Source organism: Marmota monax, unplaced genomic scaffold, assembly GCF_021218885.2.
Source record: "Marmota monax isolate L192 unplaced genomic scaffold, Marmota_monax_Labrador192_F-V1.1 WCK01_AAM20220418_F8-fsc00215, whole genome shotgun sequence".
Taxonomy (NCBI): Eukaryota; Metazoa; Chordata; class Mammalia; order Rodentia; family Sciuridae; genus Marmota; species Marmota monax.
Window position 1 is genome coordinate 3,281,893 of NW_026695214.1, and position 14,354 is coordinate 3,296,246.

General features: G+C 49.5%; 1 protein-coding gene across 1 annotated transcript; it reads right to left on the reverse strand.

Annotated features, from left to right (window-relative positions):
• Positions 1–8,460: 8,460 nt before the first annotated feature.
• Positions 8,461–11,083, reverse strand: Dprx (divergent-paired related homeobox). Its single transcript, XM_046431140.1, has 3 exons — positions 11,056–11,083; positions 10,336–10,490; positions 8,461–9,000 (listed from the first exon to the last, which is right to left on the reverse strand). Exons 1-3 carry the CDS (start codon positions 11,081–11,083, stop codon positions 8,461–8,463), a joined length of 723 nt encoding a protein of 240 aa, XP_046287096.1.
• Between the last annotated feature and the right edge of the window lie 3,271 nt (positions 11,084–14,354).

The window sequence follows — 14,354 nt, forward strand, 5'->3', positions numbered from 1 at the left end:
CTCAACAACTTAGTGAGGCCCGAAATTTAGGGAGACCCTGTCTCAAAACAGAAAATACAAACTATGTAATGTCTTGAACAACCAACAATAAAAATTAAAAAAAAAAAACCCAAAAAACAACAGCAACAACAACAAAAAAAACAGAAAATACAAAGGGCTGGGGATGTGGATCAGTGGTAAGGCCCTTGGGTTCAATGCCTAGTGCCTGCACCACACCTCCATCCCCCCACCCCACCCCCCAACCCCGGCGGCGAGGGGGGGGGGGGGCGGGGACCCACAAAATGCACAAGATACTTGTGAAACATCCAACCATGCTAAGGGCCCCATGACAATGGGTAGCATCCTGGCCAGCTTATAAAGGAGGGATAAAATGGTGTCACAATCTCAATGGGGTTACCCTTTTTCACTGAACCTAATTGCTGTATGCTGTAGGAATCAGGCTGTGATCCCCACCACCACCAGGTGGGGGGGGAGGTTGAATTCAGGGGCACTCAATCACTGAGCCACATCCCCAGCTCTATTTTGTATTTTATTTAGAGACAGGGTCTCAATGAGTTGCTTAGCGCCTCGCCATTTCTGAGACTGGCTTTGAATTTGTGATTCTCCTATCCCAGCTTTCTGAGCCACTGGGATTATAGGCATGGGCCCCAAGGCCAGACCGTGATCACTGAAATAGACAACTTTAAAATATTCCTTCCTAGCCTTGCATGTGCTAGTCAAGTGCTCCACTACTGGGCTATACCCGCAGCCCTTTCTCTAGAGACAGGGCCTCTAGTTGCCCAGGCTGTCCTTAAATTTGAGATCCTCCTGTCTCAGTCTCCCAAGATGCAAGATTACAGTTGTGCACACTACCATGTCCAGATCTTTTACTTATTTATTTTGGTACCAGGGTTTGAACGTAGGGGTGCTTAACCACTGAGCCCCAACCCCGGTCCTTTTTATTTTTTTTATTTTGAGACAAGGTCTTGCTAAGTTCCCTAGGGCCTCACGAAATTGCTGAGGCCAGCTTCAAACTTGGGACCCTCCTTCCCCAGCCTCCAGTGTTGCTTGGATTATAGGTGTGTCTGGCTAGTTCTGTAGATCTTGAGGCACATCTGAAGTTCTCTAAGGGTAGGGACAAAGACATGACTAGAAGACACTCCAGGGAGCTCCTGCTTTCCCTAGCAATATGGCCATTTCCAAGTACCAGAGTCAACTTTGGCCTCTACTGCTTACATGCCTTTGGGGAGGTGGAAACCCTCCATTTTACTGCAGGAAGGAGTGGAGGTGGAGTCTGTGGGAATAAGCAGCAGGGCAGAGCCCTGAGGACCCCAGAGCAGAAGATGGAGCTCCAGGGCCGTTCCTGGAAGGTGCACCAGGTGTCCTGGCATCTCCAGGAGAACCCGAGTTTTTGAAATTTTGAAAACTGGAGTGACAGCAGCCCTCAGGAATTATGCTGGAAAATTTCTGTGCTGTGGAGTGTTCCATCTCCAGAACCACAGGAAAAAAGACAGTGGGCCAAAGAACTGAACAAACATTTTCCCTAAGAATATATAGAAATGTCCAACAGGAGCCAGGCATGGTGGTGTACACCTGGAATCCCAGCAACTGGGGAGGCTGAGGAAGGAGGCTCAGAAATTGGAGACCAGCCTGGGTAACTTGCTGAGAACTTGTCTCAAAAATAAACAAATAAACAGGGCTGGGGATATGGCTCAGTGGTAGAGTACTCAGGGTTTAATCTCCCATGTTGCAAAAGGGGAAAAAAGAAAAATAAAAAGCAAAAAAATAAATGCCTCACGGGTATATGAAAAGTTGTCTGACATTGTTACGCATCAGGAAACTGCAAATTAAATTAAATCCACAATATTAGCTATCACCTTATATACCTTAAGAATGGTTATTCTCAAAAACACAAAAGATTTGTGTTAGGAAATGAGGAAAAAAAAACCCCACCATTGATATTATTGATATTTCACTTTAATATACTGAAAAAAAGGGCTGAGGTTGTGGCTCAGTGGTAGAGCATTCGCCTAGCACGTGCAAGGCCCTGGGTTCGATCCTCAGCACCACATAAAAATAGGTAAATAAAATAAAAGTATATACTACTAAAAAAATAAACATTAAAAAAAAAAAATCTGAAAAAAAAAAAATATCAGCTTTGGGGCCAGGGATGTAGCTCAGTGGCAGAGCACTTGCCTAACATGTATGAGAGCCTGGATTCCATCCCCGTTCCCAAAATTAATTGGGGGTGGGGGGGGGATGTTGGAGGTCATGTGGATAAAAAGGAACACTATTGATGGCAATGTACTTGGTAACAGCCATTGTGGAAATGGGTATGGAGAGTCCTTAGGTATTAAAACCACAACTACCACAGGATCCAGCAATCCCACTTCTGGGTATTTATTCAAAGGAAGTGACACTGGTATGTGGAAGAGATGTCTGAGCTCAGTGCGCGCGGGTGTGGCGCCATCCGGGTTGGAACAGGCTCAGGGGCGTGGACCGAGGTGATGCGCAATCCCGGAGGCTTACCCCAGGAGGAGACCTGCTCACCGCTGCGAAAAGGAGAAGCTGACGGCCATGCGCTCTGGCACCGTGCGGTGGAGAGGAGACGCCGGCTGCAGGCTCAGAGGGAAGGAACCTGGCGCGCGGGAGCCGGGGTGCGGACTCCGGTGGAAGGTAGATTCCCTAATTTCTCTAGGAAGGGAGGCCAGCTCATCTCCGCTGGGATGAAAAATTTCTGAAAAATTTCCGGTTTTGGCACAATAGGCAGCCAGAAAACCTCTCAGGGGTCACTCCAGTTAAACTGGACTAACTGGGGCGGCAGGAAATAACCACACTGGTGTTTTCGTCACTCTGATTCTAATCCGAAATTGTCCAATCATAGTCTGTGAACCACATCCTGGCCCTGGCCTGTGGTAGTATAGTGAGCTTTAAAAAGTTCTTATAAATTTTAGACAGTGCCAGGCACGTGGTGCCTGTCAGTAAGCCAGAGGCTGAGGTATGAGGATCCCAATTTCAAGGCCAGCCTCAAAAATTTAGTGAGCTAAGATGCCGTCTCACTCCAGTATGATTGGCAGCCATTATGAAGTCAAACAATAACAAGCGCTGGCGAGGATGTGGGGAAAAGGGTACACTTGTACATTGCTGGTGGGACTGCAAATTGGTGCAGCCAATTTGGAAAGCAGTATGGAGATTCCTTGGAAAGCTGGGAATGGAACCACCATTTGACCCAGCTATTCCCATTCTCGGACTATCCCAAAAGACCTAAAAAGAGCATACTGCAGGGACACAGCTACTTCAATTCACAATAGCTAGACTGTGGAACCATCCTAGATGCCCTTCAATAGATGAATGGATTAAAAAAATGTGGCATTTATACACAATGGAATATTACTCAGCACTAAAAATATAACAAGATCATGGCATTTGCAGGGAAATGGATGGCATCAGAGCAGATTTTGCTAAGTGAAGTTAACCAATCTCTAACAAACAAAGGCCGAATGTCTTCTCTGATATAAGGGGGATTGCTAGGTTTCTGTTCTCGCGACTAAAAGGCTCAGGGGTCACTCCAGTTAAACTGGGCTAACTGGGCTGCACGAAATGACCACAAGAGACACAAATACCCTTTCTTTGGGGTCACTATGACAGCTCCTTGACCTTAAGGGTCCGCAGGAAGAGAGAGAGAGAGCGCGCACACACACACACACACACACACACACACACACACACACACACACACACACGCGCTGACCCCTTTTATTGAGGAGAAGCCATTCAAATGAGGCAAGGGGTCAGGTTTCAGGGGGCTGAGTATCTTCATGATGTCCACTGTCAGCAGGTTGACTGACACCTGGGTAGGCCACACCCAAGGGCACAGTAAGAGAAGGGGACACACACAAGGCACTTCCATGGAAGATTCTATCCTAAACAGGGCAAGGGGTTATATTACAAAGGAACAGGTGAGCCTAGCTCCACCCTTGGGGCTGTAGCAAGCCTAAGCAGTTTAGGGAGACTCTTTGCTCAAAACAAAACTAAGGGGCTGGGAATGTGGCTCAAGCGGTAGCGCGCTCGCCTGGCATGCGTGCGGCCCGGGTTCGATCCTCAGCACCACATACAAACAAAGATGTTGTGTATACCGAAAACTAAAAAGTAAATATTAAAAAAAAACTTCTCTCTCTCTAAAAAAATAAATAAATAAATCTTTAAACAAAACTGAAGGGGCTGTGGATGTGGCCAACTGTTGGGACAATTGCCCTGACTGCCCCAGGGCCTGGGTTCTGTCTTCAGCAGCACAGATCAAAAACATTGGATGTACACACACGTGAAGGTATGCACCTGCACACCATGTCCATATGCATACTTGGCTTTTCTGAAGACACCTGCTTGGTAACACTGCCCCGGGACCTGGGCATAGAGTGGCAAGGAAAAGGCTTGGGAAGCATTGCTGCATAGTGAGTCTGGGCCAGCAGTCTTCTGCTCTCATTGGGAATTAAAGCCTGAGTCTGCCTAAGACAATCAAAAATTTTGATAAATGGACTAATTGGTTACCATTGGAATAATGGAGAACCCAAAGAGATGTTCCCCACCTTCCCCCGGGTTACTGGGAATTATACCCAGGGGTGCTCTACCACTGGGCTACACCCCTAGGACTTTTAGTTGTTGTTGAAATAGGGTCTCCCTAAGTTGCCAGGAATGGTCTTGAACTTGTGATCCTCCTGCTGGGTTCTGTGGTGCATGCCTGTGGTCCCTGGGACTCCAGAGCTGAAGCAGGAGTGTGGCAATTTAGGGGCCCACCTGGGAGGGCCTAAGCCAGTTGGTGAGACCCTGTCTCAAAAATATAAAAGGTCTGGGGGCATGGCCCAGTGGTATAGCGCTCCAGGGTTGAGTCCACAGTATCCAAAATAAAAACAAGGGCTGGGGTTGTGACTCAGGTGCTAGAGCGCTCGCCTAGCCCGTGTGAAGCCCTGGATTTGATCCTCAGCAACACATAAAAATAAAAAGTATAGGTATTATGTCCACCTACAACTAAAAATATATATATTAAAAATATAGGTAAAGACTAAAACAATTTTTTTGTTGTTTTTGTACCGGGGATTGAACTCAGGCGCATCTGACCACTGAGCCACATCCCCAGCCCTATTTTGTATTTTATTTAGAGACAGGGTCTCACTGAGTTGCTTAGTGCCTCACTTTTGCTGAGGCTGTCTTTGAACTCAGGATACTGCTGTCTCAGCTCAGGAGTTGCAGGGATTATAGGTGTGAGTCACTGTGCCTGACCAAAAACAAAAATTTTTTTTAAACATTTTTTTTGAGAGATTTTTTTTTTTTTTTTTAGAGAGAATTTTATTATTTATTTCTTAGTTTTCGGCGGACACAACATCTTTATTTGTATGTGGTGCTGAGGATCGAACCCAGGCCGCACGCATGCCAGGCGAGCACGCTACCGTTTGAGCCACATCCCCAGCCCCAAAAACAAAATTTTGACTCAGTTTTCTTCAGCCATCTGAGAACAAAGTTTTTTTTTTTTTTTGTACCAGGGATGTAGCCCAGGGGTGCTCAACCCCTAAACCACATCCCCAGCCCTTTTCATTTTTGTTTTTTTGAGGTGGGGGTCTTGCTGGCTTGCTCAGCCTCGCTAAGTTGCTGAGGCTGGCTTTGAATTTGTGATCCTCCTGCCTCAGCCTCCTTCGTTGCTGGGATTTTGGGGCATGTGCTTCTGTTCCCGGCCAAACATTGTACTCCCATTAAGGTGAATGAAACTCCCTAATGAAACAGCAAATGCAAGGAAGCAGAAGTAGGAAGATTTTCTCTGAAGCTCAACAACAGGCAAAACTCAGGCATGGTGACAGAATGCTGATTTCCCCTGGGGGACCTCAATGACATATGCCAGCACACATTTTATAAGAACATATGGGACCAGCCAGGTATGGAGTCGTGTGCCTGTGATCCCACAGCTGGGGAGGCTGAGGCAGGAGAATCCCAAACTCAAGGCCAGCCTTGGCAACTCAGTGATTACCTAAGCAACTTAGCGAGACCCTGTCTCTAAACAAAAATAAAAAGGGCTGGGATGTGGCCAGTACCACGCCCTCACAAAAAGGTGGTGACGATAATAAGACAGTAGCAATACTAACAAAATGAAGAAGGCCTGGAACAGGAAAGAAAGCCCCTGGAGGGACTGTGCCCAGCTCCAGCAAACATGAGACCAAGCAGACGTGGGCAGCTGGCGCCCACTGCAGCGAGGCAGGTCGGCTGCGAGGCCACCCTGCCTTCTCCAGGCGTCCCCATTCCAGGCTGCCCATGGCGCCCGGCCCCAGCCCTGCTCCCGCCACCAGTGCAGACTCACCCGCTGTTGGGGACAAGCGCTCAGGCTCTTCCACACCTGGACCCCCGCCTTTGCTCACCCTGGGCACTTCCTCCGGAGGGGAGGTTTCTCCTTGGGTCTTAGAAGGTCTCTGGGAGATCCTGGCTGTGGTTGGGTTTCCCGGGCTTTGACCTTTGTGAAGCACAACTGGTCAAATCAGGGCGCCTCCTGAGATCCAGGAACTGGGTTTAACAGCTCCCGGGTGATTCTTATCCTGATCATCAAGTCTGGGAAATGCTGAGCCCGCAGGGAAGGTCCCCGGCCAGGGCTAAGCTCTTCTCCTGTGGCTTTCCTGGGCCCCTGTCTCTCCATCTCTATCTGCCTCCTACCTTACTGTGTCCCTTGACCACTCTTTTTTTTTTTTCTTTCAGAACATCTTTTGAAACAGTACCACGTGACAGGATCTGCTCTCAGAAGGAAGATGGGGGGTGGGGGCGCTGTCCCTTCTCACCTTAAGGAGAAAGACTCCAGGCAATCGGAAAATACTCCACACTCACAACCAGGTAAAGGGGCTAGAGATACAGCTCCGTTGGTAGAGTGCTTGCCTCACACGCACAAGGCCCTGGGTCCATCCCCAGCACCACACACCATAATAAAAATCCTGGGTAAAAAGCCAGGCACAGTGATGCACGCCTGTCATCCCAGCAGCTCAGGTGACTGAGGCAGGAGGAGCACGAATTCAAGGCCAGGCTCAGCAACTTAGCAAGTTAGGGAGACACCCTGTCTCAGACTAAAAAGTGCTGGGGATGTGGCTCCATGGTTAAGTGACCTGGGTTCAATCCCTGGTACCAAAAAAAAAAAAAAAAAAGCAAAAATTCCTGTGGAGTACAGGCTTGTAATCCCAGTGGATTACGGTGAGGCTGAGCCAGGATGGGCAACTTTGTGGGATACTGTCTTAGAACAAGACATAAATAAGGGGACTGGGGATGTAGCTCAGTGGTAGAGCACCCCTGGGTCCATGCCTGGTACTACAAAGTAAAACACAAAACTAGATAAAAATCATGAACTGCAGAGGAAACCAATGAAATGAACTCCAGCCTTTTAATTTTTTTTTTGGTGCTGGGATTGAACCCAGGGCCTTGTGCATGTGAGACAAGCACTCCACTAACTGAGCTACATCCCCAGCCCTCTTTTGTATTTTATTTAGAAACAGGATCCTGCAGAGCTGCTTAGGCCTTGTTCCGTTGCTGAGGCTGGCTTTGAACTTGCGATGATCCTGTTGCCTCAGCCCCCAAGCTGCTGGGCTCATAGGTGTGAATCCCTACACTCAGCTCCATCTCCTCCATTCTTTCCACCATGGGGCAGCCACTAAGGTTGGCACTGTTTTTTTTTCCCTGCTTTGGAAGTTCATGGAAGTGGAGGTTGGAAGGCTTTCTGTTCTCTAAAGGGAACGGCTGCAGTCTGAGCTTACTGCTTCTCCATGTGATCGCTCCCACCAGGAGGCTGTGCTGCCATGTGCCCTGATGTGACACAGCAAGCAGAGTGGATCCTACCAGAGAAACTTGGAGCCTCCAAAAGTGAGCTAGATTAAAGGTAGCCTACACCAGGAATTTTATGATGGGGACCAAAAGCATGACAGGGTGTAGAGGGCATGCAGATGAGTGTGCAGAAGCAAGGAATCCCAGGACTGTGACCACCCAGGAGCCCAACAATTCACAGCTACATAAAACCCTTTTCTACAGGAGGAAGACAGAATGAGACATTTTAGGGCAATAGTAAATGACATTTATTGATTTTATTTATGGTAGTGGACTGATCCAAACCCAAAAGCACTTAGCCATTGAACCATTCCCTCTCCTTAAGTGGCTTAAGGCTGGGTCAGGTGTCACCACACTTGGTAGCATTTGTCTGAGAACTCACAAATTGAGCCTGGTCGAGTGGTGCAGGCCTATAATCCTAGCCATTCTGGAGGCTGAGACAGGAGGATCAATCACAAATTCAAGGCCAGCCTCAGCAACTTAGCTGATGCTCTGTCATTAAGTAATAAATATGAAAAAGGAGAGATGTGCTTAGTGGTGGGTGCCCAGGATTCCATCTCCAGTATTAAAACAACAACAGCAAAAGTACCCTGCCGAACTCCACAGGCCATTCTCCAGGAAGGCCTGAGACCCAGCCACCCACTATGCCCGTCTTTGTTCCTCTCGGTGGGCAGCACCCGCTTCCCAGAGCTCCCCATGGTCACGTGGCCTCCCTGCTGGGCACGGAGGAGTGGTGGTGGGGCACGGAGGAGTGGTGGTGGGGGAGGAGTGGTGGTGGGGCACGGAGGAGTGGTGGTGAGCCACCGTGCAGCCTGGGGTGCACGGAGGGGGTTCTGAAATCTGCTGGAGGAAGTACACGGTGGGGTCCCGGCAGCAGCCAAAGTGGATCATTTTGTGGCTCCCGGCGTGGACTGTGTGGATCTTGAAAGGGGGGCATATGCTGAGCTGGAAGGAGGGGGTCTGGCGGTTGGTGTAGACTGGGGCCGCGAGGCAGGGACCCAGCTCCGGCTCTCTAGGGGCTGCGACTGCCCTGCTCCAGGTGGGCCCGGCCTTGGCTTGGGGCTCCGCAGACTCCCGCTGGGGGGCTTGGGGCTCCGCAGACTCCCGCTGGGGGGCCTCCTGCTTTTGCTGGACGTGCAGTTTTTGTTTCTTGAGTTTTGCTCTGTGGTTCTTGAACCAAACCTGAGGGGAAGAGTGAGATTCCAGAAGAGGTTTCCCTTTGCTCAGCGAAATGGGGACTTCCACGTGAGAAGAGCTGGCTCCCCACCTCGGTTCCGTTAGGGATCCCCCCCCCCCCCCGCCCAGCCTGATCCCAGGGCAGCAGGAGAGCCTGTCTGGGCACCAAGTGAGGCAGGGACCAGGGAACCCAGAGCGGGAGATCACGGGGCAGTGGCGCCCTCTTGTGGAGGCTCTTGGCCTGAGCTCAGGCCACTGCCCCAAATGATGGGTCCAATCAAAACGCCACCTGCCTGGTGTGACCCTTCAGCAAAGAGTAGGTTCTTTTTTTGTGTGGGGCTGGGGATTGAATCCAGGGCCTTATGCGTGCGAGGCAAATACTATATCAACTGAGCTATATATCCCCAGCCCATGAGTAGGTTCTGCATTAAAAAAAAAAAAATTGGGGGGGGGCTTGCTTTGGCAGCACATATACTAAAATTGTAGCAAAACATGGTCCCTGTGCAAGGAGGACATGCGAATTAATGAAGCGTTCCATAGGGGAAAAGTTTTTGTTACTGGTAAGAGCACTTAACCACTGAGCCACATCCCCAGCTCTTTTTATTTTCTGTTTTGAGACAGGGTCTTTCAATTTTTTGGAAATAGGCATAACAGTTTAGATAATCACTAAGTGGCTGAGGCTGGTCTTCAACTTGTGATCTCTCTTAGGGCCTCACTAAATTGCTGAAGACTGGCTTTGAACTTGTGATCCTCCTGCCTCAGCCTCCCAAGTTGCTGGGAATATGGGCATGCACCACTATGCCTGGTGGTTTTTACATCTTTAAAATGGTTGGGGGAAAAAAATCGGAGTAAGAATATTATTTTGCGATGTGAAAACTATACGAACTTTTAAAAAATATTTTTAATTGTAGATGGACACAATACCTTTATTTTTATGCGGTGCTGAGGATTGAACCCAGTGCCTCACCTGTGTGAGGCCAGGGCTCTACCACTGAGCTATAACCCCAGCCTGAAAACTGCATGAACTTCTGACTTGGGTCCATAAGGTCCCTGGGAACACAGGTAGCCTTATTTGCCTACATGTTGCTGTGGCTGGGTCCATGCTGTGATTGCAGCCTGGCTCACAAAGCCTGGAATAGTCACTATCTTGTCCTTACAGAAAAAACTCTGCCCATCCTCAGTGCCGGCAGGGGTCTGGAGAGGGGTGGGTTGCTATGAGTAGCAAAGTCTAGGCCTTAGGCTACTGGGACCTGGGGTGGTAGCAAAGGTCAGGCCCTCCCCTAGAGGGCCGGGCTTAGGGTGGTACAGAGAGGTAGCTAGAAGAGATGGTCAGCTTCCCACCTGCAGGACCGATGGGTCTAAGTTCATTTTCGAGGCCATTTGTCTCCTCAGGTTGGGGTCTGGGTACGGGTTCCTGTTGAAAATCAGGGTCAGATCTTCCAGCTGTTTCTGCGTGAACAATGTTCGCTTCTTGTGGGGATGCCTCTCTTGCTTGTCTTGGAAGGAGAGAAACAGTCCAAATGCGCAATGCTACCCATTTTGCTCTCAAAACTGTGACCCTGCCCTGCTTTCCAGGTGGGCTAAACCTGCTTTCTGACTACATGACAAGTCCCCAGACACATCACACACAAGCAGGAAGCAGATCTGATTTTATTGAGCAGTTCCTGTGTATATATGCTCAGGCAGTAGCTAGGCAGATTAGAGGCAGCCACCAATACACTTTCTTGCTAACTGTCCTTGCTGTGACCAGTTGAGAAGCGGGCCGTGGAGCAAGCGCAGGGACTGCAACCCAGGGCCTCATGCCCAGGGCTGTGCCTATGGGGTAAGCGTCTCAGCCTTTCCCACACCTAGCGTGAGGAGAGTGGCCTGCCACTCAGACGCCATGTATGCAGTACTCCATGCACCTGTCCCCACACAACACAGCACCTCAAAACAACAGTGTCTGAGCAGCTTCTCCACTGTCCACAAGACTGGGCAGAGCCACAGCAGCGTCACCCTCCCAGCCCGAGTCCCAGTGCAGCTGAGGCTCCTTGGGCCTCTGCTTCTGCCCTCCCGCCTTACCTTCAGGAAGGGCCTTGGAGCCTGACATCTTGGGACTTGGATGTACGCCTGGCTCAGCCTCTGCAGTAAGAGCAGGCAACGGAGGCATGGAGACTTAAGTACATCCCTGGACAGCCACACCCTTAGTCACACCTCTTCCACCTCCTTCCCCACCCTCCTGTCTGATCCTCAGATCCTTCAGAACCCCTGGGTTTCTCCCAATCCCTGCGGCTGATCCCGGTGTTCCACAGCTGTGGCATCCTGGTGAACCCACTCCAGACCGAACATGGAAAGCCCTCCTGCTGAACACCCGAGCGGATCCCTACACACGCTCAGAACATCACTCTTCAGCTGGGCACAGTCACCCAGAACGGCCCGCTTTCTATGTGGCGGCCACAGGATGAGCCGGCCGACGGGAGCTGGCTTCCTTACCAACCACCCGGCACCCCAGGGGAGCATGTCACCCTATAATTGCTAGCCCTGGGGAAAGAGCAAAATTCCGAGTACGATTTCTAATAGAGGTGCATTGCTCTTCCACCTTCTGAGGTGGAGAATCACAGGTGCAGCCTTCTTAAGTCAGGGCAGAGTTTATTGAGCACATAGACGCTTCAGTGCTCAACCCTGAAACCCGCCCTTTGGCTTCTCCTGGGAACTTGTCAAAAACACAGAGTCTCGGCATGCAAGGTGGCAGCTGTGCAAAGCCAGCACTTAGTGTGGCCCTTTCTCCTGCTGTCAGTCACCTTCTTCCCCAGGGCTTCCAGCAGCACCATGTGGGGACAGGTGGTGGGGAGTTCACTTGGGGGGGGAGGTCCCCGGAAAGCAAAGGGTTCCTAATTATCATGGCTGTGTTCTTTTTTCCTCTTTTTTTTTTTTTTGGTACCAGGGCCTGAACCCAGGAATGCTTTACACTGAACCACATCCCCAGCCTTTCAATTTTTTTTTTTTTTTGATACAGGGTCTACTGAATAGCTAAAGCTGGCCATGAACTTGCCATCTTCCTGCCTCAGCCTCCTGAGTCGCAAGGATTACAGGCATGTACCACCACAACTGTGTACTTTTGATCTGAATTTTGTTTCTTTTTTTTTTTTTTTTTTTTTTTGGGTACTGGGGATTGAACCCAGGAGTGGCTTAACCATTGAGCCACATCCCCAGCCCTAATCCTTTAAGACAGGGCCTACCTAAATTGGCCTAGAACTCGAGATTAGCCTGCCTCACCCTCCCACTTTGCAGGGATTACAGGTGTGGCCACCTTAACCAGCTATGAGGAAAGTTTCAAGAGGTCAATCTCCTTGTAAGATGGGTCAATCTATTCCATCTAGATATGTTTGTAAACTAATGTCAAATAGAATGCAGGCCAGGCATGGTGGCGCACGCCTGTAATCCCAGCGGCTCAGGGGATTATCAATTTTTTGGTAACAGGGATAGCAGTAGTTTAGGTAATCACTAAGTGGCTGAGGCTGGCACGATTCTCAGCGGACCAGGGGGCTGAGAATCGTGAGTTCAAAGCCAGCTTCAGCAAAAGCGAGGCACTAAGCAACTCAGTGAGACCCTGTCTCTAAATCAAATACAAAATAGGGTTGGGGTGTGGCCCAGTGGTCCAGTGCCCCTGGGTTCAATACCCATTACCAAAAAAAAAAAGCAGAATCTCGGTTCATTTCAGACTCAATCCAAATCTGCCTTGTAGGCAGAGACCCAGGTGATTGGGATGCTCAGTTAAGATGGAGAAGCCTGGGCTGGGGGTGTTGCTCAGGGGTGGAGCATGTCCCCAGCATGCGGGAAGCCCTGGCTTCTGTCTCCAACACCAGGAGAAACGAAAATGGAGAGATGCCACTGTATGTAGTGGACCTGAAAATCTGAGTCACTGGCGTCTCCTGTAGGGGCTGGTTAGGTCACAGGGGGCTGATGCTGGGCTCCACTCACCCCAAGGCCTCAGGTAGGGCCTCAGGATTTACATCCCTAACAAGTTTTTGGGGAATGGTGCTCAATGAGGAGGGCTGGGACTCTTGTCAGTGATAAGGCCCTGGCTCACACCCTCGCAGGTAACTTCCGTAACCTTTAGTGCTGTTGTATGCCTAGCATTGTTCTGCATATCCCAATTTTAAATCCACCTAATAGTCTCATTTTACAGAGGAGGAAGGTGATGATAGAAAGGGAGTTAGCTGGGTGTGGTGGTGCATACCTGTAATCCCAGGGATTTGGGAAGTTGAGGCAGGAGTTCAAGGTCAGCCTCAGCAAGTTAGATTTTGAGCCATTTAGTGAGACCCTGTCTCAAAAACTGAAAAAGGCTGGGGATGTGCTCAGTGGTTAAGCACACTCAGGTTCAATCCCAGTACCCCCCCCAAAAAAAAAAAAAAAAGTTGACCTTGCCAGCATCCCAATGTGCCACTAATAAGGGGAAATTCCTGTTACCTTGTAATTGGTCTTGCTCTGTTATGACCACTAGGGGATGCTATTGCACATATGTCCAGCAGAGGTGCCAGACAGTCCAGAAGGACACCTTACTGATTAAACCCGAGAAAAATTCCAAAGTCAAGGAGGTAGAGACACTGTATTTTAATATGAAATAAGCTACTGTTCAGTTCCTCAAGCTGAGCACCTTCTAAGAAGCCTCTTGGCTTGGTCTTTGCAATTGGCAGCATGCCTACCTTCTCTACAGTGCTGGCTTTTCTTCATGTCTTGTGCAGGTGATTGGATGGGCATAGGAAGTTTGCTTTTGGAAGTGTTTCCCAACAGTGTGCATCTCCATGTCGAGAATGCCCTGTTTACCAAGAGGTCAGCCTAACAGCTGCTTGTCCGGGCAGTTCAGTTTTTAGGGATTTCTGCCACAGTCTGTAGGTCAGCTCACTTGCTTGGGTTACTGGTACCTCAGCATGTTAACGGAGGTTTTGGTGAGACTGAGGAATCCAGCAAAACTGGAGGAACCCCAAAACTTCTGAATGTGGGCTCCCATCATGGATATCTCTGAGCCTGTCACAGTCCTGTTTTTTTTTTTTTGTACAGGGGGTCTTTGCCACTGAGCCACACCCCAGCCTTTTTTTTTTTTAATTTTGAGGCAGGGCCTTGAACTTGTTTTCCTGCTGCCTCAGCCTCTGGTTGCTTGGATGACTAGCATGCACCATCAAACCCATAGAGTCCTCCTGGGTTCTGCAGGCACATAGACGTTGCCGGCTCTTCCCTCCGTGGTCCCCCTTGCGCCTCGGTTCTGCACACCCAGCTGTATTCTTGGAGGCAGAGCTTAGCATTTTCAACCCATCATTTGTTAATTTCTTCTGCATTGCCTTTCCAAGCATCTTTTGGGCCATTGGACAGCAAAATTCTTT